Genomic DNA, 25,915 nt, shown 5'->3' with positions numbered 1-25,915 from the left:
TGGCTGCATTGGGTCTTCGTTGCTGCGCGCGGGCTTTTCTCTGGTTGTGGCGAGCAGGGGCTACTCTTCATCGCGGTGCACGGGCTTCTCATTGTGATGGCTTCTCTTGTTGCAGAGCACGGACTCTAGGCGTGTGGGCTTCAGTAGTTGTGGCACGCGGGCTCAGTAGTCGTGGCTCGCGGGCTGTAGAGCGCAGGCTCAGTAGTTGTGCCGCACGGGCTTAGTTGCTCAGCAGCATGTGGGATCTTCCCGGACCAGGGCTCGAACCCGTGTCCCCTGCATTGGCAGGCGATTCTTAACCACTGCGCCACCAGGGAAGCCCCAGAAAGATTTATGTTTAATCTTTTAGTTCATCAGAGATAGCTATCAGTGCCTGGCTCCAGCTATACGTATGGGTCTAGGGTTGCACCTCTATGTCTAATGCTTGATTTATTAATTCAGACCAACTCTCTCCATTTATGATAACCAGTGTGCCAGTGGCAAACCATTAATTATGCAGGATCATGTTATAGTGTCTGAAGTGTCTGGGCTTCCCAAATGGAAAAGGGGTCTGTGTACTGGGATTCTGTCATGGCTGCGAATGACGTACTCCAGAAATTCGAAACCACAGAGCTTGTGCATCCCATTTTTGACGGTGGTGCTAGGAGGGTTGTCAGTTTTATCTAGTAGAGGAGGATCTGTGAAAGGAAAGACAAAACTTTTGGCCAATGGTGACATAATTAGAGGAACAGAATAATAGTTCTCCCTGCCACCCAACCACTGCTGTAGGGAAACTGGAAGCTTAAGGAAGCCCAGGAGTGGATGCTAGTTTGGGGGCCCTGTTCCTGACTCTCCCAGTAATAAAGACGACGTTGGGCCTTTGTTTTGGGTCTCCAGAAGGCTGCCTTGGGCTCCATCCTTATCAAGGGCAGGGCATTTTTAACTAATTTCTTAACGATGACACTTGTTGGCCCTTGAAAATTCGAAGGCTCCTGCAGCACTCCAGTGCCGATCCCTGACTCATAATCGGCTGGAGTCCAATATTCCCAGAGCCCTTTGAGGACACTGGCTCAGAGCCCCCTGCGCTTGCTCGCACGCAGGCCCCTCCAGTCGCTGCCTCACGTCCTGTGTGTCAGTCTTTGTGAATGAATGATAGACACGCACTTGAAGAACTATGCCGCTCCCGGGACGGGGCGGGAGCGGGTGACCAAGTCCTCAAGAATGCGTGGAGAATCTGACGGACTTTCCCGAAGGGCCGGAGCGGCCTGGGCACCCGCTGGCTCCGCGTGCGGTTTCTCTGCGGCCCGGCTGCAGTGCCCGGGGGGCAGAGGGCGCGGCGGACGCCGAGCTCCGCCCAGCCTTCCTTTCGGTTTGGACCGCCGCCGGCGATTGGCCGCGGGTCCAGGGCCCCGCCCCCGGCCGTGCCCGCCCCTCGCCGCCCCGCCCCTCGTCCCTCCCGGCCCCCCCGCGGAGACCCTGGGGGAGGGGGCCGGGCGCGCAGACCCGCGGCCAGGGCTCGGCGCCTCGAGTAACGCCCCAAAGAGGAGGGGAGAGCGCGCGGGCGAGGGAGGGAGTCGGCTCCGGAGAGCGAGGGCGAGGGCGAGCGCAGGCGGCTGCCCGCGGAGAGGAGGGAGCCGGGCCAGGACTAGGAGGTAGCCGGCGGGGCGCAGGCGAGGCGGGCACCCGGCGCGCGCACTTTCCCGCAAAGTGCCAACTACCCGGGAGAGAGTTCCGGCCGCTCACCTTCTGGGCGCCGGGGAAAGTCAGCGGGAATTTGAGATTTTAGGGAAGAAGGTCCGATACCCCCGTCCCCTGTCCCTTGTTACTTATCCCCATTAAAAAGAGAAACAACAAGAATAACAGCAAACTTGCTCTAGTCCCGTCTGTCCCCCCACTCCTGGCACCATGAAGGCGGCCGTCGATCTCAAACCGACTCTCACAATCATCAAGACGGAAAAAGTGGATCTGGAGCTTTTCCCATCCCCGGGTGAGTGGTGACTGCCGAAGCCCCCACTCCAGCTCTCGGCCAGAGGCCGGGGTCCCCTCCGCTTCTACCCCCTTCGCTCTTCCCTTACAGGCAGTGGTGCGTTTCTGCCAGAGCTTCTGCCTGAGCAGGCGATGCTGGTGGCAGCTGGAGAGAGGTAGAGAGGAAGAAGAGGACGTTGGTGGCCCGAGACCCTTGTTTGGGGGGTGGTATTTATTTTCACAGCTGTGTTTTTGTGAGTAATGGGAAAAAGCTTTTAGAATGGCCAGCACTCCCATTCCTGCTTTTTTATTTTTCCAAATGAGCGGGAACCCTCTGGCCTTATTCCTTAACGTTAGGGGGGTGGACACTGCCGCCGAGGACATCATCCCCTGACCCTGCAGTCATGCCCCAGAACTGGAGCCGGATGGAGGGCCTTGGGTAGTAAGAGCCCAAACGGTGTCTAACTGGCTGGCCTTCATGCACATTTTCAAATGTCTTGCCTTCCTGAGCTCCCCTGTCACATGTCCCTTTGCTATCTAGCTTCTCTTTTCTGGGTTGAGGATAGGGAGATGGGAGCTGAGCTGAAATGATCATCTTAACTGCAGGAAACATCCCGATTCTGTTCATGCAGGTTACTCACTTTATCCATCTTTCTAATCTGCCGTAAATTTGTCCCTTGGTACCAAAGATCTGTTAGAAGAGGGAGAACCTCCCAACACCAAACGTGACTTTGGGTCTTTGACTGGTGTGTTATCCAACTCTCGGATTTGTAGGATTTGAAAAGGAAAGGGGTAGGACAGAAATTTCATTTTGTCTTAGACACAGTTTTTGGTGCTAAGCAGTTTAATGGATGCTGGAGCTCCAGAATTTCTGGAATAAATGCAATTGGAGAAGAAAAGATGCTTTCTTATAGGATAGGGAACTGCCAGCTATCCTTAAGAGATTCGTTATTTTGGAGGTAAAGGTATATAGAAACATGTAGGGAGAAGGTGGTGCTTTTTGGAAAAAAATTAATCGCAGTAATGTGCTTCTCTGTTGTATTGGATTATCAGTAAGTTCAGCGGCTCCCCATGTTTAAGACTTCTTTGCCTCCGCCATAATTAGTTGCTTATTTTAACCCTTTCTGAATCTGCTTAAACTTTCAACACAAGCCAAGCTGACGTTTTGTCATTTGGAGATCCTGCAGAAATCTTAATAAAGACATGGTAGTGGCTGGTGTCTTCTCCTCTTAGACCCCCTAACACTCAAGCCCAGGGTTGCTCCCTGGGAGGTGCAGGAAGACTAAGGCTGTTTGTTGTCACAAGGATGCTGAGATGAACTGGCACCTCGGAGACATTTCGGGTACATAGAGCTACAGTTCAGAAATGATGCTGCTGTGATGGTGGTTTTGGGGAGTTCAAGGCAGCCAGAATAAATTCTGTTAGTCACAATTGATTCAGACCATTTATAGAGGAAGTGAAAGGATAGTTCCCAGCAAAGATAGATCTCAACCAATAGGTCCTTTCCTTAAGTATGGCTTGTTTATATGTGTGTTTATGGGGAAGAGACAGATTTGGTCGTCTGGGAAATGGTGTCAATATGTCAGTCTACGAGCCTACAATGGATTTGGCATGCTGGGAAGGAAAAAGAGCCCCTAGCAACACATGTTTTAGATCACAGTAAACAGCGGAAGCATTTTGGGGGAGTAATTTAGTAAACATTAGAGGTTTTAAGTATATGGTACTGTTCTGTTGATTATTGATAAAAATAAATCCTGAGCAAGTAACTATTCTTAGCTTTCCCATCTGTAAAATGGGGACAGTGAGGCCTACTGCTGCAGTCATACCCATTATAATAAGCAAATTTACAGTGCCCTTCTTTTGCAAAAATATTTTGTCAGCAACCTTCAATACAAGAAAATTTCAACTGATCAAAGAAATTAGGCAGTCTTCTGCCATTCATTGTAACGAGATTTGATTTCTGGCGCTATCAACTAAGTCTGAGATCATTTTTTTCCTGGAGGTTTAGTAGCATATACGTGAATATTATTCCCATACCCCAGGAAGGGAAATGGAGGCACAGAGAAGGTAAGTTATTTACCTAAGAATGTCTAGTGAGCCAGCAGCTCAAGTGAAATGCATCCCGGTTTCTACCATCTCAGTGTACAGTTGCCTTGAGTAATACTGCAAGTTACCTCTGTAAAGCTTAGCAGAGAAACTTCAGTTGAGACTTGAACTTGCAGGTGCAAGGATGCAGGAAGCATCGGCCAGGGCTGCTTGCTTTTGTTGATGGGAAAAGACACTGACTGGCAAAGTGGGGATTTGCTTTGCCCATCAGACCATACAGGACATTTTTAAAGTTTAACTTCTCATAGCGTGGCTTTGTGTCTACAGCTGTGACAAGTATTTGTCAGAATGATTCTTTGGGTGGTTTAGTTTCTTATGTGTGGAGACAACTATTTTGGGAACTTACCTGGTTTAAATAATTAAACCAGGATTTCTCCCTCCCCCACTCCCCTCATATATGAGGGCTGGAGAGAGGCAAGAGGGAGGTGGGTGTCCCAGCAGGAGCCTGGGTCATTTGCCAGTCTCAGTGGCTAGGACCTTATCAAGAACCTTTATTCACTTTGATTCTGGATTGAGACCTCACCAGGAGTTTTGACAGCTTTAAGTGCCAAATTACCATATACTTGGAAATAACATTGGCATTGAATTTTCCTTGTAGGTGTAAAGTTGGATATATCATTTTGATTGTAATACATGATTGCCAGGTTCTCAGAGCTTAAATAGGTTAAAACAAGCAAAGCCATAGAGTGTGCATGGAGTTCCCTCCTGGTGTGGAGTTTGCTGAGAAGGGGTGGAGGCTGGGTGCCAAAGCAAATACCTTCCCCAGCCGCTTAATTTTTCCTCTCCTTTCCCACTCCACTTTCTTGGTGAGGTGAGCATAATGCCCAGGGAAGATCAGGAATTCTAATTATGTTTGTTTGCACTTTTACAAGAATGAAAAAGGATCAGCCCCCCTCCTACCCTAGGAAAGGATGTCCATCCCTCGGGGACCTGTACTGCCCTTAGAGATAGGAAGAACCTCCGTCCCTCTCCCAGTGCCTTTGGTCAGTCTTTGTATCTTCATCTGTATGGACCAGAAAGAAGGGCAGAGCTGCCGGGCTCTTAGGATCGCCTGTTCACTGTGCTTCCAGACCCCCACGGACCACGCGCCATTAGTGATGATGAGCCCAGCATTTCCGAGCAGGGACTCTGTAGCCAGCCTGTCTGGGTTTGGATCTCAGTTCTGCCACTTACTAGCTGTGTGACTTTGGACGAATTACTTCATCTCTCTCTGTGCTCCAGCTCCTGCATCTGTAAAATGAGTGCGATAATCCTTCTACGTCATAGGGTTGATGTGAGAATTAAATCTATTACTGTGTGCAAATCTTAAAACTGCTGATCCACAATAACAACACAAAAATGACGACGGCTGTAGAACTTTTAGGGGCCCTTGAAGTGTTTTATAGGGGCTGCAGCTGCCTATGCACCTCCCCTAATCGCTTATTTGAGAGGGAAAGAAGAGTAAAGTTAAAGAGAACCTTTTCACCTGCCTCACTGAGATCTCACACTCTATTCTGTGCCCCAGCAAACAGCGAGCCAGGTAGCTCTCAGAGTGTCAGGGCATCTCCGGGGCCCGGCTGTCAGTTACAGGCTCAGGGATCCGTCAGTTACTGCGGGTGATGGAGATTGTCAGTGCTGCCTCAGAGCCAGAAGGCCACCAAGACTAGGGGCCGGGGAACATTTGCAGGGTTGATGGAAATGTAGAGTTCTTCAGTTATGCAGGGTTGGGAAATGCATCATGTCCAGTTATTATAAAGTATCTCCCATCTTATTTATTTATTTGTTTGGCAGAGCTCGCATTCCTGGCATTTTTGGTTGGTTTGTATTGCTGTTTTTTTGTCTGTGTAACTTTTTTTCTTTCTTAAAGAGACCAGACCACCCTGTAGGGGGATCACCTCCCCCTAGGAGACAAACCAGCCCGCGGTCAACCTCCCAGAGCCCAGCTTGCTCTGGGCTCCATCAAAATCTCTGCAAAACCGAGAGCTGGTTAGTGTAGGTCAGGATTTTTTCAGGAAAGCGAGGCTCCCTATTGCAAAGGGCACAGATAACTCTACAATGGCGACAGCGACAGTATAATTACAGCCGTCCCTGGTTTGCGGAATGAATCACTCATGGCTGTGGTGGCATTCCCTGAGCTTGCAGTGAAGGTAGATTCCTGCCGTTCCCAAGCTGTAGGGATATTTCTGAAACACGTACTGAACCTGCATCACGTGCCAGGTTCTTTCCCACTTCACACCACTAACTCTGGGGTACAGGCACAAATTAGTACATCCATTGTTCAGATGAGGAAGAGGATATTCTGAGAGATGCATAATTTGCTCTAGGCCGCACTGATAGAAATTTATAAACTGATGAGTGTTGCGAGCATTTTATACCTAATGTAAAGCACCGTCTTATTCACAGAAACTCAGGGAATCAAAAGAGGGGCAACGAGGAGGCACTGGTGGTCGGTGCTTTGGGGGTTGAGGGGTGCAGGGGACCCCTGCAGCCCTGCACGACTCCCCTGAGCTTGGGGTTAGGGCCTGTCCCATGAGCTCCCTCCAGGGCTGGCAGTCGAGGTGTGTTGCTTTAAGAAGATGCTTGAGGGTTCCAGCTTGCCTGAGATCACCAAGCAGAGAACCAGGCTTCTTGCTTTTCCAATGTCTTCCAGATGTAGTTCGTTCTCTCACAGGTGAGGATGTGATTGTGTTCACTTCCAAGGTCACATCCTTCCCAGAGCCTCCCCATTCGGCCTGATTTACCTCTTTCGTCGCGGACACAGCTCTGCATGTATCTCACTCACAATCTGGGCGACGAGAGACACAGATCAGCAGCAGTTTGTTTTCTTAGTACAGATGTAATTTAATTTTCCTTCCTGCAAGGAGGCCAGAGGTACCTGCCTTTATTGTCTGCACAGCAAATAAGTTTTATCTTTTTCCCTGCCTAAAATGTAGGGTTTTCAAGCCCATGCCATGGGTCAGGGCACATAGTGTGTAGCTGTTCTGGCACAAGGAGGGAAGTTGAGCTCCAGGGTGCTACCTGCAGACCTGCCCACGCCAACCCACCCCCCACCCCCACCCCGCTGGCCCACAGCTCAGTGGGAAACCAACAGACTCCCTGGCGACTTGTCCACGGGTGAGGTCTTGGTTCCTCTGTCACTGCCTTACGGGGAGTATTTTTTCCAAACAATTAATACCCTTGGGTCCCACGGTCATCCCAGAGAGGAATTTGGATATTCACGACACAGTCCTCATGTTTTTATCTGGGTGCTCCCGAATGAAGTGGGGACCCCACCCCCCTGCTCAGACAGAGTCTCCGATGGGATTTGCCTCCCTGTTCACAGTATTCTAGGTCCACCCTTTGCTTCCAGCTGTTAAGCTCTTCTTAACTCTGAGTTAGGAATGTGAAGACAATCCCCAAATCTATCATTTTTCCTTGTCAGGTATCTACAGCTCCAGTTTGCTTTTTTTTTTTTCAGTTGGGTTGAAGAGCTCTTTCTCCAGAACTTCAGTAGGTGTTTTTCACATTTGCAGAAACAGGCTATTTGGCTACTTTTCTTGAAGCTCTGTGCCTATCTACGTTACCTTTTTCTTTCACTTGGGTAGTTTATAGTCTCTATGCACGCCCAGAAGGAAATTGGTCTGTAGCGTAGGTTACAGCAGATCCAGTATCGCTGGCGGGGAGCCATGCTGACAGAAGCACTCAAAATAGTGCTGTTTGAGCCATAAATATTTATTGATTATTTGGCCAACTTCTTCATATTTCTCAGGTGCTTTCCAGTTTCTGCTGCTTGGGGCCAGGCCTGTCACTGGGCACTGGGAAGGTGGCTTCTTACTGCCCCATCACCTTTTCCCCATTGTCCTTTTTCTGTAGCATTTCGTTCGGTCTCAGAATTGTAAGATACTGACCCAGATGGTGCTTTAAGACCCAGTGTAGCATTGGAAAGTTTTAGGGTACTGGATTTCAGATCTTGATGGTGTGTGCTTGTGATTTCCCATCCAAACTGGGACACTTTGGAGAGTGTAATGGGTGCTGTTAATAATGACACCACAATGAGAGATAGACTAGGACTGTCCCTGGAAGTGGGGTGCACACTACTTAGACACTGATTTGGGACAATAATATTCTTTATGATATCTACTTAGGCCATCCAGAGTAAGCTAAAAGGACCAAATTAAGAGTTTGAAGAAATTCAAGTTCAGTGTGGTTTCCCCCAAGCATGAGTTATATTTGTAAATGTGTTTTTTGACACATAATATAATATTTCTCAGCACCTGGGAAACAACTAAAAATCAACCTCAAATGAGTTCACTTTAAGCATTTGAAACCTCTCGGTAGCTTTGAGGAGCTATGCTAAGCTGTCGATTTTTGCTTTGCAAAGTTCTGCAGAGGAACTGTAAACTCTCTGCGTGTAGGGTGTGTGTGTGTGAAAATGAACTTTTGAGTTGGGGGAAATGCCATCATTACACACGTGAAGACAATGACATTTTTCCTTTGTTTTGTTTTAATGTTTATGCAAGATGAGAAGTTTTACGTTGGGATCAAAAGGGGCAAAAAAAAATTTTTTTTTTGTACTGTTAAAATGGGTAAAAACAAAAAGAAAAGTAAAACAGCAAGCCCTCAGTTTTTTAGGGCGGGAGAAAGGGAATGGAATAGTGGATTCAACCGCAACATCCCGTTTGGCTAAAAAAGAAGAGAAAAAAAGAAGAGAGGTGACAGGAGAAGAGTTAGAAAGTATGAAAGGACTAATGAAAGAATGAAAGGAGATAGTGAAAAAAAGATCAAAGAATTTAAGTGATATTTCATAGACTTTTGGAAAACCCCCCATATGGACCAAACATTGCACTTGGGTAAGAATTCTAGTCCAAGTGGCCAGGTGGGTAATCTGTTTCCACTCTTTGTCTCTGTAATCATTTCTGAATACTTTACATCCTGCACGGCTGTATGGCAGGTCAGGGCAACCCAGATGGAATAATCCTTGTGCTCTAGGTGCTTTCATGGGTACAAGTGCAGGAGGAGCATCATTTGAACTTGTGGAAGTACATGGGGATCAATGATTCTATTTTCTGTGTCTGTTGGGCGCTTTCTCCCAACAGTTCTAGGTTAGAATAATTTCCTGGGTCAGCTTCAGGGAGACCATGGGTATTTCAGAAAAATTTGGAAGATGTGGTTAAAAACAGAGGAATATTTTAGATAGAGAGAACAGCGTGGGGAGAATGCTGAAAGTTTGGAGTGAAAGAAAGGCTTACATAAATATGAAGAAAAACACCTTGATTGTAGAAAGGGAAGAGAGTTGGAAGTGTGAGACCAGGACCTATGTGAGAGCGTTTTGCATCTCAGGATGAATTTTGCCTTTGAAAGTAGGGAGATTTTAAGGACAGAGCAGTCTTATTGAAAAGGCTTATGAGAGAGGTGATTTGTTTTTTCTTTTGGTAGCATTACTTTACCTCCCAGTCATACTGTTAGTTGTTAAAACCTCTATATCAGTTTATCAGAATAAGCGTTAAACCTCAGAGAAGATGACAAATCAATCAGGTACATATTTTCAAGGTACAAATGGAAAATAAGAATCTAGGTTAGGCCAGGGGGTTCCTAATCTGGTGAGTGTTTGTAGATACGTGGTTTTTTGAAGTATATATTTAGAAACCCCTACTATGTGCCGGGTACTATACCTACTCTCAATTAATGATATTTTTGTGCAATTAGAGTTTTGTGCTGGGATAATCACTGTCGTTACTTATCATTCATGAGAGTGTGTGGTTGAGTTTGATTTTCAAATACCCTTCAGAAAATCCACCACGGGGCATTTTCAGTGGAAGAGTTTCCATGTGTTGACTTCTATACTTCTAGTATTTATTTTTCTTTTTCCTATCTATCTTGAGATTCCCTACCTAGGTTTTTTTTTTTAATTCTATACATTATGCATTGGTTGTCTCATATCATTGAAATACTAATTAAATGTGTGGAATGCAGTGAGGATTCAGGACTAATAAGGGGAGGTCTATCAGCCTAGTAGGAGTACATTTTGTGTATAAGCTAAGCTGAGTGTCTACTCTGGGGAACCCATCATTGCCTGGAGACCCAGGAGGCCTGGATTCTAGCCATGGCTTTGCAACTCTTCGTCTGTGTGACCTTGGGCAAGTCATTTCTTTTTTCTGAACCTCCAGCTCTTCATCGTTAAATAAACTCACTGGAGAAGATGACCTGTAAGGTTTCTCTTAGCGCTGATAGTGTATGAATCTAGATAGCATTTAAAATAATGAAGGCTTAGAGAGGGCATGGAATGTCATTCAAGAGGTAGGCAGAATGGGGGTATTTTTCTCCTGGTCCCCATATTCTGTTCATCACAGTTCCATCATTGGGAGGATTTTGAATGCATTTGTGAAGATTACCTTTCATGGGGAGAGGCATTAGGAATTGTCACAGGCCTTGCCTACGTTTGGAGAAACACATTGTCCCTGGGGTGACGCTGGACCAGGCGTCATACCTTCCTCTTGGTCCCTCTCCATGAAACAGCTTCCTTTTTCCATCAGCCTTTGCTACGGTTGCAGCGGAAAGGAGCTCCAGCGCGGGGGGTCTGCTCTGGAGGAAGGAGATGTAGGCTGGGGGTCTGGTAGGTGAAGCAGCCAGCAGCCCCAGCTGCATCCTCCGGGCCGAGCGTGTGGTCTGAGCCAGACCTGTTTCATCTCGGCTACTCCTCGTCAGGGCGCTGCTCTGGGCAGAAAAGGCCCCTCCTGCAGCAGGAACGCATTCTGCTCAAAGCCACCCTGGTGAGGCCCGTGCCTCTTGTGTGTACCAAGGCAGGGGCTGGGCCCCTGGCTGCTGGGCGCTCGGGAATGGGGTCTGGCCCTCCCGGAGGTGCTGGCTGCCAGGAGATCCCACCTGCTTTGGTCTCCCCGGGTCCAGGAAGCTGCTGCGAGTGTGTGCTGGGGTGTGGTGAGCACAGGCTGCCGGCCTTTCAAAGGCTGCATTTACAGCAGTGGAGGCACGGCGCCTGCACACAGCTGTTATCTGAAAATCAGGTTCTGGATGTTATTGCTACGTTTTGAGAAAGGTCTGACACAGTTGCCCTTTTCTTTCAGGAGCAGGGACCTAAGATCGGCGTGCCAATTTGGGGGAAAAACAAGAAAAACTGCCACTGATAAGAGGGCAGCGTTGATCTATCCGTAATTGTGTAGGCATCTCTCAGCTCGTTTTTACCTTTTTCTTGTTTTTTTCTTTTCTGTTAGTTATTGGATGCCAGCTTATTAACGTGCCAAGAACCTCATTCTTTTACCCCTATCCCTGATAGCTAACTAAGTGTTCTTCTCATCTCTCAGATGAAGAAACCATGAGGTTAAACAATGTGCCCAAGGCCACACAGCGGGTGAGCGGAGTTTAGATTCAAGGCCAGCTGCAGGTCACTCCAGAGCTCGCTCTTCTCAGAACTATTTGGATATTTGTTGACTTTGGGGAAACACTAAGGTCTGTCTGTGCCTATTGTTTACCACTTCACTTATTACTTGGTTGTGATCTGGCAGCATTTCGCAGTTTGACATGGGACTTACTCCCCCTTTTAGCTTCACAGTCCCTGAGTCACAAATATGTTACAGGTAGGGAAACTGATGCCCACTTGTGATGCCAAGTTCCTTTCCCAAGGTAACTTGGTAAGTAAGTGGCGGAGTTAGAACAGGAAGCTGGAATTCTCCAAACCCCTTGACATTTCCATTCAGCCACACACATTTTAAATATTTCCTTGATTGGATGAATACATAGTGCGTTCACATTACTACTATGGCTACTAAACATTAGCCTGAGGTAGAAGTATTAACGAGGCATCCTCTGCTCTTTTGCTAGAGATTGAGTTCCCTGCATATTTTCTGTGTATAGTTAGTCGGTCCCCTGTAGACAGTGGGCTGATGATTGAGCTTCAAGTGGGTTGCACAAATCTCTATCATATGGGATCTGGAAAATTTGCACAGCTTTCCATGATGCCAAACCGCTGGCCAAACTTTAAGTAGGATGGTAGGTTAGTTCTTTCTCAAGAAGTAGAAAAAGGTGAGTTACCCCACAGGCTTCTAGACAAAGACGCAGTTTTCCTCTGGGGTAGGCTGACTTTGGACTTTGAGAAATGCATTTTTTTTTTGTTTTTTAATCTAAAGAGTTTTGAAAAGAATTCCTGTCCAACCCCCGTTTCCTTATATTGAAATATATGCTCATTGCTTTGGTCTTCTGAGCCTCAGTTTACCCTTTTTAGCAAATGAGGTCCACTTTAATGACGAGCAGGAACTTCAGGTAGGCAGAGGAACACCTCAGGATAAAAAGTAAAACAAAACCCAGAAAACTTTGCATCTCATGCTGCATGCTGTGGGAAAGAATTGTGCCAGAGAGGTGTACAAGAATTACATTTTCGGTGAGCGATGTTTTCCCCTGTGAGTTTCCATTTGGGGCATTTGCTACGGCACCGGGTGTATACACTTGGAGTCTAGTGAAGTTATACTAGATTATCCCCCTAATACAATGTGTTGTTCCTTAGCAATAAAAATAAGCCTTCTTCCCCCTGTTTTGGTCATTCTGGAAGCAAGAGCGTTTCAAAGCCAAATGACAGGTTGTTACACGGAGAAGTGGCCCCTTGGCATGTGGCTGTTTCCTTGGGAGTGAGTTTAATTCTGAATGGCCAGCAGTGCCCTCGGGGGCTTCTGGATTATTGGGGAAGAGAAGGTGGGGCTGGGTGTAGAGCTTGGTACACCTGATTGCAGCCAGAATGGAGAATAGGTTTAAGTTTGGCATTTTTGAATGTGGGCACTAACTTTAGTCTTGTCAGGAACATTTAGTCTCGTAAAGCAAATCTTACTGTGGCTGCCAAGTGTCACCTCTTCAAAATGGGGCTCAGGCCTCCACTTCTGAGTCGTTTTGGTCAGGCCTGCAGTGTGCTTGGCCTTCCCTTTTGCTGGTTGGAGCATCTTCCGTGTTGGTAGCCAGACAGGTCCACCCAGATAGGTGCTCATCCTTTACCTTCTGCTGCCCGGCATGAGAATCAGGATACATGATTCACTTAGAGCTGCCAGACCCTAGCCACGTCTCTGCGTCACCTGTCACCTCCGCCAGCTCCGTATTCTTCTGGAAGAAGGGCGTTCCTGGTGAGTGAGCTGCCTTTGCTTGGAGGGAGTGGGAGCGTTAATGAGCTCATGTTTACAGAAAACTCTGGAGGCATCCGTGATATAAGGAGTGTTCTTAAATTACTGGGAGATACGATACAGAGTGGCGATGCTGAATACCTAGGAACTCTCTAAGGGTGAACGGTGTGTGTGTACAGGAAATGCATCCTTGATTTCACATCAGATCAAGAGTTCAATCTTACACCTTCCTTACCTCCTAATGGAAATCAAACATTCTCCAGAACTGCTGGGTGCTTGTTTTTGGCCTCTGTACATATCTGCGCTTCAGTTTGGAGGCATGAGAGAAATGAAACTAATAGTTCTAGAGTACCTACTGTGTGCCAGGCACTTTGCAGAGTGCTTCCCACAAATAATCACATTCTTTAAACAACCCTATGAAGTCGGTGTTTTATTTTTTCCAATGTTTTTAAATTTTATTTAAAAAATTGTTTTTATTGAAGTATAGTTGATGTACAATATTGTATAAGTTATAGCTGTGCAACATAGTGATTCACAATTTTTCAAGGTCATAGTCCATTTATAGTTATTATAAAATATTGGCTATATGCCCTGTGTTGTATTATATCTCCTTGTAGCTTTTTTCGTACATGAGAGTTTGTACCAAGGTTGGTGTCTTAACCCCCATTATGAAGATAAGAAATTGAGTCTCAGAAAGGCTGCAATAATTTCCCCAAGAACTCTCAAGTCACAAATTTAAACTTAGATCCTTCTAATTACAAAGTCCTACCAACTTAGAATCTGTTTGGAGAGAAGATTTGCTAACATTCTCATCAGAGGCTTTGATTCTTGGTGCGCCCTTCTGCGCAGTGTGCTCTTTTGGGTTCCTCATTATTCTCAGGCTAAGAAAGAAAAACATCCAGTATATCTATAAATATATATCACTGGGCTGTGTAATAGAGCAGAAGCCAAAAACATAGTTCCCATCGTTTCCATGTGCATTTTCAAATTCAAAGTGGACAAATGAAACGTAGGTACCTAAATTTACTAATGCATAGAGAGAGTTGGTGCTTTTGGCTCCATTTTCCAGATTGGGAAATCGAGGAATGAAGTCAGGGCTCCACCCATTCTTGAGAACCCTCCAGGGAGCGGCTATTCAGAGGCACACGTCTAGGCCTTGAGGCCACTTGATGCAAGAGGAATGTTGGTAGAAAAATAAACACACACATGGAATGAATCAATGTCTGCATGATGGACCTGGAGTTAGCCTCTGATTCATTTGGAGATTTAAAAAGAAAAAAAGAAAAATCTCTTTATTTCTGGATTTCTGAAGGCCTCTCTTAGGGGAGCCTTGTGGCTTTTCTATGCCCTCACCTGTGATGGATGGCCTGATGGGAGAAATTTGAAAGTCCAGGCTGGCTGCAGTGTCTCCAAAGGGTTTTGGGTGCTGGATGAGCGAAACAGCAACTTCACGTTTTAGATGAGATCGGGCCCCGGCGACTTGCTGCCGGACTCACAGGGTCAGGTTAGCGTGAGCTACTCACAGGCATCGGCTGCAGACAACGAGGGGTGACCGAGGAGGATGAGTCCAGCCTCCAGGGGCCCCAACTGCCTTGCTTTGTAAGAAAACACTCGCAGTGTTTTTATGGGCAAACCAGTTCCAAGGAATTAGTATTTGAATTTCCAAAAGCTGGTGCAAGATACGCAGGAGGCTCCTCCCACACAAACTAGCCAGGAATCTGAGGATCTTCTTCAAATTCCTGTTCTAATGGAGCCTACATGCGGTCCACTTTTTTAGTCATTGGAGTTTGGTTCTTATATCCCTCAGATGGTCTGTTTATGCCAAAGGTTTCTTAGCATCATCTTAAGATACAGACGCATTCTCTTCCCTTTCGGTAGATGAGACCTCATAGTCACAGGGGAGGGATCCATTTTGGGGCGGCTCCGTAGAAAGTCCTCTTTGTCTGTGAATCCCACAGCCTCTCATTCATGACATTGGTTGTGATGGTGGCTCTCCCTGCAGCCACCGCCCTGTCCTGGAAGGAGCAGGGTTTGGAGGTGAGACAGCCCTGCGTTTGAATTTTCTGCTTGCTAATTTGCCCTTCGGCAACGTATTTAACTTCTCCAAGCCTTCCTTGTGTAACCCTTACAACGGAGGTAATCATAAAGAGCTTTCAGGGCTCTTGCAAGGATTTGAGATAATGCCTGTAAGATACTTTTCCACTGACACAGGGTCTCGTAAATGGTGTGTTATCCTTGTGTCTCGTAGGCCACCATTTCTGTACAGAGGCTCTTTGCTGACAGCGCCGTTGCTACTTCAGTGGTTGTTAGGACTGTGGTTTCTGTGAACCTGGTTACAGAAAATTTTCCACTCGACACCCCTGTAACCAAGTGGGCCGGAGCGGTCCCTGTGGCCAGTGGTAGTGTTTTTTTCCTCTCACGCACACTTAGCAAACTTGAGCTTGGCCTCAGGTCATGGGTCCGACTTTAAAAGCATCATGTTCAGGCCCTGGCCAGGTCAACAGGGCCGGTTCTTGAAACTGTCGTTATCAGGATATAGAATTATTTTAATTGTCCTCTTCTTTTCTTCTGGGAGGGACCTAAGCATGTGAGGTTCAGGAGGAAACCTCTACGACCTGTCACTGCAGCTGGCCTGGAGTAGAGCTGCCTCCTCCAGGCTGCCCTCCACGTTAGCTTGCTGCTGGGAAGGGCCAGGTCAGTGAGTCCACGCGATGCCCTCCTAAAGATAACGAGCCTCGGGTCGGAAGAAAGGCCACTGGCCTTGCTTCCTTCTCCACACCCCGTGTCCCTTCTGTCCCCCAGCAAATGCCCAGTAGACCCTCGCAGTACTGGCCGACTTCCGCTAAAGCGCTTCGCAACTGAAGATGCCTTCTCTGGAATCTGCCTGTGGCCAATTGCAGTGGTTGATTTACAGCCAGAATCCGGCACCTGGAAAAGGGGATCCTGTGTCTTTAAACAGCTGTGCTCCAGTGTGTGTAAATGTGCTTGCTAATCCAGTGACTAATTCACTATATTATAGAGCAGCAACCAGCGGGCTGCCAGGGCAGGGCTGGATCCCAACTGGAGGGGTGTGTTAAGGCTCAGGGAATTCTTTCTTGAATTCTGCCACACCACCCGTCTCTGGAACGGACTGGACATCTCATCTGTCTGTTCCCTGCACCAGAATCAGCACTTGGTTCTCCAGATTCCCATCCTGCTCTCGCCTGCCCCCTCCCCTCCAGACCTTGGGTCAGTTTATTTACTCACCCGAGGGGAGAGCCAGCGCTGCTGCATCTGAGTCAGGGCTGGGGAACCAATCAGAGCTGCTCTGGGGCATTCCAGGGGCCCAAACTCATGATCCCTCTTGGAAGAGAACTTTCCAAAAGGTCCCATTTGGTCACAGTGTTGCATCTGCACCTTTTCTTGGTTCACGGCCAGTGAGCCTGGTCCCGTGTATGTATGCCTGAAGCCCTTTTCTGTCTGCCCTTCCTTTTTTTCCCCCAGGGCTGGGAGAGAAACCTTCAGAAAGAGCCAGGTCTGATGGAGATTTCCTTCTCCTGAAAGCCTTCAACATCGAAATATGCAAATGCTAATGTGTTCTCCGTGGGCCCTGGGGCAGCCTCTTCTGGGGACAGCGTGGAGTGAGGCAAGCTTGATGCTCTCTGCCTGTCTCTTGGGGTCTGTGGCCTCCCTCTCAGTCCTCCTGTAAGTGGTCCCAGAAGTTGTAGGCTCCAGGCATCCGCCTCTGGAAACGACCTCTCCCAGCGTTTCCGTGGTCTCCCAGTGAGTGGGCCTGTCTGCATCTCATGAGGCTTCCCTGTGGCCGAGGTCACAACGATGTCTCTTCCCTCTCGCTAATGCCACCCACCTGCCACTGGAGTTGTCCTTGACACCTTGGCCCCTCTTCTTCCTCACCCCCCTACACTCCAGACGTCGGCACCCTTGCCCCAGTGCTTCTGGAAGGCAGCCCATCACTGGAGAGGTGGAGAGGTGGTCTGTGTGCTTCTGGGAAGGGTCCATGTCTCCCAGTCACCGGGAGGTGTTCCCATTGCTTGGCTCATAGCAGGTGGCTCATTAGCTCGTTTAAAAATATATATATATATATTGCTTTTTAAACTGAGATATAATTCACATAACATAAAATTCACCGTGTTAAAGAGTACAATTCAGTGGGTTTTCGTACATTCACAGAGTTGTGCAACCATCACCAATAACAGACTTGGGTACATTTCTACCACCCCTGAAAGAAGCCCCCCACCCATGGCAGGCAGTAGCTCTTTTTGCGTGAAGGCGTGCTGGTCAGGCTGTCCAGCAGGGCACAGGGGGGCGCGGAGCTGTGTCTCCTGGTGAGAGCCCCCACTGCTCTCCCCTGATGCCCCAAGCACGGACCCACAGACCCGGGAAGCTGGGGGCTCGCTTGTTTTGGCTCTGCCGTGTAGGAAGCTAGTGTCTGTCTGGGCACAGATAATGAGCCCTTTCACTAGCTGCAGGGCTGTTCAGCCCTGGAGCTCCGGGCTGTGGTGGCTGAAGTTTCCTAATGGCTTCTTGATGAGGCAGAGCCACTTAGCAGCAGCGGATGAGGGCTGTGCGTCCGCGCCGGGTCTTTCCCTCTCCCACCTGAGGCTGCGGATGGACAGTGGCTTCTGCTCCCTCCCCTTTTGCGTTGATCATTTCTTCTCTGCTCTCCACCCGTTGGCCTATCAGACCCATTGATCTGGAGATGGGGTCTGCCTGGTGGCTTCTCAGCCTCTTGGGTTTGCCCCTGGGAGAGGCCTCCGATGCTGTCTGCTCTGGGCCAATGTGGGCGAGACTCTGGGGTCGCCTTAGGGCTGCCAGAATGCCCCGGGCTGGTTGTTTGGGGCCCCATTCTGAAAGGAGAGAAAAAAAAAAAAAACCTGTGGAGGCTACAAGAGACCACAGCACAACCCTTAGCTGTCTGCACTCTGAATGCATTTGCAGTTAGAACAGGAGCTGCTTGTATTACTCCAGGACCTGGCCTTTTTGAGTTAGACTTATGGCCTTGTTAATTAGATGCATCAGGTTCAACTTACAGGCCAGTGCCCCTGATTTTATGTTCTGCCTTTGTCAGTGGGGTTGGTTGTATCCCCTCATTGCTATCACCATGTCTTCTTTACCCTTCCAGCAGGACTGGAATGGTTGCGTCACAGACCTTGTGGATGACACGATGGTGCTCTCCTCTTCTTTCAGTGCTTTTTAGATGAAGGTCACTGGATCGCTGAAATTAACTGCCGCCTTCACTCTTTCTGGATCGATAGGAGTAGCACCCTCAAATTTTAGACCTGTTACGCAGAGTGGTTTCGTGCAGTTGAAGTTGGGTGTTGGAGATTCTTGCTTTATGATCCCTGGCATTCAACTGGGATCCCTGCTGGCAGGAAGCTCTTCTACCGTAGAGCCTGGCCATCGTGATTGAAAATTTATAACCTAGAGCAGCAGCGGATCCCATCCTGGGCCCGTTATATCCCATGCTTTTTAGATCTTTGGATGGCTTGTTCCTCTGTTCTTACGAACCTGGGGAGCAGTAGAGTTTGTCTCGAGTGATGACCAGGGCTTGATAGCAAGCAAAGACAGGAGGGAGATGTCTCTCTCCCAATCCACCACGATAAGGAAACAGCAGTGGTGCAGAGGACAAAAAATACTGGCATGGAGCCAAGAGGTCTCTAATTAGTAACCACGTGATGTCACTTCGCTGAGCTTCGTTTTCTCCATCCGTAAGAGAAAGGGGTTGAACTAGGTGATGTCTCAAGTCCCTTCTGACCCTGCGTGTTCCGGGACCGGGAGTCCTGTGGGCCACCTGACCAGGGCGGGCGCTCACCCACCCTCATCTCTACGGCGGCTTCCTCTCATTCATCTTGTAATTACGTCGAGTTGCCAGGAAGGGGAACATCCCTCCAAGGACTTGTTAAAGCTTTATAGCAAATTCTGTGAATTCCTCTTTTCCCTTTTTGGCCTAGGATAAGCTGTGTGCATCAGATAACCACAGCGAGGGCAAGACAGCGGCACAGAGCCAGGGGAGAGTGTGAACACGCAAGCAGGGTGCGCGTGAGGTGCTAGCTCCTACCCAAGGCCATGGAGAAGGCCAAAGCTGAAGAGATAGAGGGGCCAAAGTTCTAGATCAGGAATACCTGGAAGCAGCCTCAGATGCTAGGTTGAGCAGGGAACCTAATGGTTTAGGGAGAGGACCCATAATCCCTTGAAGCTGTCTCTCAGGGTTCCAAGTACCTCCCTAGCAGCTCGGGAAACTTGAGCTGGGCCTCAGATTATTCCCTAAAACCCTTAAAGCAACGGGATTTCTGACTCCTCGTTAGGGATGTACATTTGGATTTACCGAGCTGAGTGGGGCCTTTATTTCACGAGTTGTTGAACATGTAAAGCCTGATGCCGTAAATTCCAGATGCTCCACGTTAGGGCACTGGCATCGGGTTTTGGTGCATGTAGCTGGTGTGCATTTTGGTGCACTTAGCAGGCGTCTTTGAAGACTGTGATAGGTGCAGAGAAGCGCTGTCTCGTGCGCTTGCCAAATATACTATGGGTGGGAAGTTTTGCGTCTTCTCTGATGTCAGTCTCTTCGGGGCGGGAACGTGTGTTCCTCTGCCTTCTCCCTATATTCCTGCCATGTGGCTCCCACGTGGTTCTCTTGAATGACACTGGGATGAGTCAGCAGGGCCCTTGGAGAAGAAGGGGATGCTTACTTAGCCTGTTGGGAGCAGGGGGTGGGGGAGAAGTCAAGGAAGCAGTGTTTGAATGAGGTCCCGGACCACGTTGGATGGCCCAGGTACCCACTCAGATCTTCACAGTTTGGTGCCTTTTAGGTGGTCATATGTTTCAACTGGGTTTCAGTCTCCACCAACTGCTTAGGACAACAGCGTATAGGGGTGTTTGCTTGTCGTGGCCTTGTAGGTGGCGTCTCAGATGTCCTCGTATCTCAGGTTCACCAGGCCACCCTCCAGATGGTCTGACCCCTGAACATCTGGATCCCTGCACTCCTGAAGCCAGCGAAGAGAGTGTGGGAAGGAACACAGGGCGTCACTTCTAATCACTCGCTGGTTACGTCGGTCCCAGCTGTGTGCAGCACTTGCCTGCTCTGTGCTTAAGCTTTTAAATTATACGACATTTAAGTGCTTGTCTCCAGCTCCCTCCCGCTGTGGTGACATTACCTGGGATGTTCTCAGTGAAACACCCTAAGCTATTTCAATGGAAGGAATGAAAGGGATCTTTTTCAGGTTCCTTTCTACCTACTTAGTGTTGGTTTTCCAGGAGCAAGGAGGTTGATGGCAGGAACTCGTAGGCATGCGTGGGGAGCTTAAAGTTTTCCTTAGGGGGGCGTCTGTATGAATCCCTGGATGTCTTGCCTTTAGGAGATTCCAGCTTTGCAGTTAGGATTCAGAAGTCTGTAAGCTTGGACTGGATCCTGGGCGTGCAGTTACTGACTCTGTCAGTTGCCGGTCAGTGCCGGGGCCGTCGGTGGAAATTCACAGTGAAGCCCTGCGGCAGGAGGGCTGCTTGCAGGGCCTGCTCCAGGGTCCCTGTTCCCCAGCCCAGGCCCAGGCTCTGCTCATTTTCGGTTTGGTGTCTATCACAGGCTTATGCAACCATTGCTGGTCCTTGTTAGTAAGCCTCTAGGAGGATTAAGACTATAAGTAACACAGCTGGGAAGGATTAAAATTGTCACTCCAAAGTTATGTCAGAGCAGAAGATGGCATTTCCAGAAAATAGAGAGACTGTCCAAAGAGGATGAACTAAAGGGGAGTCAGAGGCCTTTATTGAGATGTGGGGCACACATACATGTGAAGATCAGCCCTCAGCCTCTTTATGCACCAAAGAAATGAGGAGGGTACGTTCCCATGAAGAAACACTCCGAGAGGGACTCCAACCATGTGTCATTAACAGACCCGACGGGACCGACGGGGCTGTTGTCTCGGGAACAAGAGAGTTGACCTCCATCTAGTGGTCAGGCTTTCCGTGCACCCCTGCCTTCGTTGCTCTGGGCTGGGCCGAGCAGCAGTTACAGTCTGGACCTACCCCTTCTCCATGGTGGCTGTATTTTAGCAGTAGGCACGCACACTTCTTCACTTGGCTAAAGAGATCCTTTAGGCTAAGAAGAAACTACTCTGTGAGTGAAAAAGGAGCCTATTTCTAAGCAGGCAGTGTTCTGGGTGACCTCATCTTCCTCCCAGCCCAGATCCAGTTGGAGCTGTGCGTACAGGGCAGAAATCCAGTTCCTCCTGTCTGGGACTCACAGTGGCAGATAAAAATAGACCAAGACTTTGTCTGCAGCCATTGTTCTCTAAGTGCCCATTGTTTCTGGAAGCAAAGTGGCTGTGGCTCTAGAGCTTTAAGCTCTGTGCTCTCTCTCTCTCTCTCTCTCTCCCTCTCCCTCCCCCCTCCCCTCCCCCTCCCCTCCCCCTCCCCTCCCCTCCTCCCCTCCCCTCCCCCTCCCCTCCCCCTCCCCCCTCCCCTCCCCCTCCCCTCCCCCTCCCCTCCTCCCCTCCCCTCCCCCTCCCCCTCCCCTCCTCCTCCCCTCCCCTTCCCCTCCCCCTCCCCTCCCCTTCCCCTCCCCTCCCCCTCCCCCTCCCCTCCCCCTCCCCCCTCCCCCTCCCCTCCCCCTCCCCCCTCCCCTCCCCCTTCCCCCTCCCCTCTCCTCCCTCTTTCCCTCTTTCATTGTGCAGGGATCAGAGTCTCGGCTCCCCCATTTCCCTCAGCCGCCTTTGCACTTGTCTGGAGCTCCCCAACTGGTAGATCAACAGACTCCACTGAAGATTTTGTCCAAGTCTTTCCATGATTTGTGGCCAAGATGTGGACCTGTGGATCCAATGACTGTAAAGGCAGGAGGATTTGTAACTGGTTGAGCAGCTAAACCCAAAGGGTCTTGATTAACGTGTCAGTATTGGAATGATGCCTCGTCTCTGGTGTTATGTTATGGGTCACAGTACTTGGTCGTTGACGTTTCAACGTTTTTATCAGGGGCTCAGGTTAGAGAGGGATGCAGAAAGTATACTTCAAAATTTCAAACGGTGCAAAGCTAATAGGGTGAGGACAGATTCATGATACAAAAAAGATCTCTACGCATGGAAACACGGATCCAAACAAGGTGAAGTTCAGTATGGATAAACGCAGCCTCTGCATGAGGTTAATGAGACTCAGTCAGTAAGTGCAGAGCTGGCTCAATCGCGGCGCCTATGGAGAAGGTCCGGCGGAGCACTTCGAGGGAGTGGCTTTTGCAGTATGGCTGTTAGAAAGATCGGGGTTAGTCTGCACCAATAGAAATGCGGGAGTAGGCTGGTCATCTCCGTGTTCTCCTTTGTCTCCTGAGAAGTCTGGTTCACCTGTGAATGTTCATGATGCTCTTTAGGGACACGGACATACAGGGGTGACCCTGGGTGGAGGCGTGGCCAAACCAGGCCATTGTGAATGGTTGCAGAACCAAGGAATTTTAATACCTGGATGGAAGTGATGACAAAGGGATGAGTAAAAATATTGAAAAGCTGAGAGATGAAGAAAGATTAAAATTGTACTGTTTGATTTCAGCCAACAGCACTGGAGCCAATGGTTGGAACTCATAAGAAGGGAGACATTAACTCAGTGTATGCAGTTGTTTTAAAATAATTATTGCAGTGCTTAAGTGAACCTGAGTGGCTCAAAAAGTAGAGAGTGGCTGAACGTCTTAAGTGAGGAGTTATACTAAAGGACCCCTCCAGGCCTTCCTGGGGAGTGTAGCCATCCTGTCCCAGATCCTGCCCTACCCGATTGTCATTACTTCTGCAGATAAACCTTTGTGGGTCTGGGAAGCTTGGCGGGGGAGGGGGGGACTCATGCACATAGAGCGTATTGCTTCAGTGCCTGTGGTTGGCATTTGGAAAACGGTTGGCATGTTGAGATCATTTGTCTCTGTACTGGGAAAATGGACGTAGATATTCTTATTTTTCACTGCGGTTTCCCTGGGCTGAAAACAGACAGTTGCACTGTGTGAATGTCTATGAGTATGCTTTTGCCCTCTCTGTCCAGATTTATTTATTAAAAGAAAAACACATCTGCATAAAAAAGCCTTAGAACACAGGAAGAATGTCCACTTTGTTTTTCTTTCTGTAGCACCGAGACATGTGGGGTTTCAGCTTCCTCCAAGGGGTTTTTGAAGACCGGCTTTCATCTCAAACAAGGCTTTTTCCCATTGGAAAAAACAGCCCATTTTTTTGGTTTGAAAATATATTTATATAATATATAAATAAATAAGAAAGACGAGAGAGAATTTCCTTTCAAAATTTATGGAAAAATGCTGCTTTCTGAACATCATTAATTGGGAGTAAGTTGCTGGCCCTTCCCAGCCCACTTCCACTCTGCCATGTGTCCCTTTATTCTGGTTTAAATTTTTCCAGTATTGGCTTCCTCTGCTCTTCCCTTTCCTTCCCTGTGTTCCCTTCTCTGCCGTCCATCCGCCCTCCCTCATCTTCACTGCCCGCTCTGCCTCTCATCTCCTCTCCCAGCTGCTCCCTGTCCGCTCGCCCCCACTCCTCCTGTGTTGCTCCTAAGTCCCTCTTCTGCTCTCCCCGGCAGCCCGCAGCAACTAGAGCCCTCACTGGAAGAGGCCTGTCTCTGTGTTTGTTTCCTGCGTGGGAGGGAGAGGCAGGCCTTGAGAAAACAGTTCAAAAGTGCAGAAAAACTCCACCTCTTCCAGCCTAAATAAAGGGGCTCCACTCCATCTGTTTGCCCAGATTGTTCCTTTGCCCACCGAGAAAACTCATCCTTCACCTGGACCAGCCCGGTCTTCCTAGAAATGCTCAGACGCCCCCTCCGTGCCCGCCTTGCCCCCAGGCCAAGTGCGGAGGGGGCCCCGCGGGGTGGGGGGGCCTCTGACTCAGGGTCCTGGGTGGGAGCCACAAGCTCTGGTGTTGCAGCTGCCGTCTGCCAGGAGAGTCCCAGGGGCGCACGCGCTTCCTTTGTCATTACTTTCTCTGTAATGAAAATGACGGAGAAACATGAAAGGAAATGTTTTTGTGTCCATTTCTGCCTCCCCTGCTTTTAACTCTGTTAACAGGTACGGGTGGAAAATACGCGGCTTTCGTGCCCGGTGCTCTGGGTTTGAGTGCTGGTAAGATCAGTCAGCTGGCCTGATTATCTTGGTTCAATCACTGAAGTACCCTTGTGAGCCTTCACACCCTCACCTATGTGACAGAGAGAATACTAAACCCTTGGTTGTCCTCAGGCTCATAGTAGAATAGGGGAGAAGACATTTTCTAAAATGTAAACTTCTACTCAGAAAGCAGCACTGAAAATCACAGGTGGGAATCAAGTGACATGGAAATGCCTTGGTCAGCCTGATGAAGCAGCATCTCCGGGGCCTCAGAGGGTGAAGCATCAGAGCAATATGTAAACTGAAATCGCGGAAGCTGGGATGATAGCAAGATGTAGGATGTCAAATATTTTCCATAGTCTTCTTGAGTGGGGTTGTCCTTTGCCGTGTTGTTGCCAAAAGCCTTCTGACCCTGTCATGAGTATTTTATGTATTTATTTTTTTCCGGTACACGGGCCTCTCACCGCTGTGGCCCCTCCCGCCACGGAGCACAGGCTCAGCGGCCATGGCTCACGGGCCCAGCCGCTCCGCGGCATGTGGGATCCTCCCGGACCGGGGCACGAACCCGTGTCCCCTGCATCGGCAGGCGGACTCTCAACCACTGCACCACCAGGGAAGCCCTGTCATGAGTATCTTAATTGAAGGCAGGACGGGGCAGGAGTTTGCCCTGGCTCAGAAATCGAAGGATGGGGGGGAACCAGTGAGATGCACCATGGCTCTCTGCGAACCTTGAAGCTGAAAGGACCCAATGTATGTTTTCTTCCAGAGTAATATAGAGACCTTGCCTCTGTGTTTTCCGTGACAAAAGAAGTGACACTGTTCTGGGACATCCAGGACTTGTAAAATGCCTGGTGTGGAGTCAAGTGTAACTTGTCTATGTAGAAAATGATTTGAAACATGTGATATGTTCTGTAAATGGCTTTGAATGACCATTAAAGAACTTTATTCTTTGAAGTACCCTATTGAGGCGGGCCTTCTATGCAGGAATCCTAATCTGAATAGCTAAAACATTCTTTTAAACTGTGAGCATGTCATTCATTTAAGGGTGTATGTATGGTTTGAGCAAAATGCAGCTTGGCTTCTGGTAAATACCAAACATGAAGAAAAGAGTTTTGAGCACAAAATTACAGTTTTGTTTTGTGCCATATAGACTCTAAGCTGGCACTCTTAGGAAGTTTTTAACACCAAAAGGCATCTTAGGTCCCCTGGATCCTGGAGCTGTGAGGTGTTGTCATGGCAAAACACATATTCTAGATGATTACTGCTACAAAGAAGATTTCCCCCATAGCGGACTGGAGGATACAGAATAGGTGAGGAGTCAGTCTGTCTGCTAAAACAGACAGCCAGATTCAGGGGATATCAATTTCCATTTATATCTCAGAATCTGATTTTTACATTCATTTTCTCAGTTGCTTGGTCGTACGTCCCTGGGGAAATCGCCAGGTTCCTTCTCCTTGCTGTCTCTCTAAGCTTTGGGAAATCAAATCGTATATTTTTTTTAGTCTTTCTATTTTACAAGACACTTTTCAGTTCAAGTCACCAATAATTTATTGAACACCTACTAGGCTTTGGTATTTTCACACATATTTAATGGAATCCTCACTGCCGGGTAGGTAGAGAATCCTAGCGAGTGAAGGATGCTCCTGAGCTCTCAGTGGTCCCCGAGGACTCTCCCACACACCCTCACTCGCCAGGGCTGCTGGAGAAAACACAGAACTAGGAGCCA

At 48.5% G+C, this 25,915-nt stretch overlaps 1 protein-coding gene across 2 annotated transcripts in view; it reads left to right on the top strand.

Annotated features, from left to right (window-relative positions):
* ETS1 (ETS proto-oncogene 1, transcription factor) overlaps positions 1–25,915 on the top strand; it is a 125,006-nt gene that overhangs the window by 60,695 nt on the left and 38,396 nt on the right. The window contains exon 1 of one of the 2 annotated variants that reach the window (XM_030841019.2): positions 1,580–1,966. The exons of the other annotated variant lie outside the window; for it this stretch is intronic. Within the exon in view, the coding sequence (XP_030696879.1) occupies positions 1,885–1,966 (82 nt within the window). The 5' untranslated portion in view covers positions 1,580–1,884. Of the gene's footprint in view, positions 1–1,579; positions 1,967–25,915 lie in introns of those variants that run through there. 2 annotated transcript variants of the gene reach the window in all.

This window comes from Globicephala melas, chromosome 8 (assembly GCF_963455315.2).
Source record: "Globicephala melas chromosome 8, mGloMel1.2, whole genome shotgun sequence".
NCBI lineage: Eukaryota > Metazoa > Chordata > Mammalia > Artiodactyla > Delphinidae > Globicephala > Globicephala melas.
The sequence above is the reverse complement of the archived record's forward strand: the minus strand, read 5'-3'. Positions and strand labels throughout refer to the sequence as shown.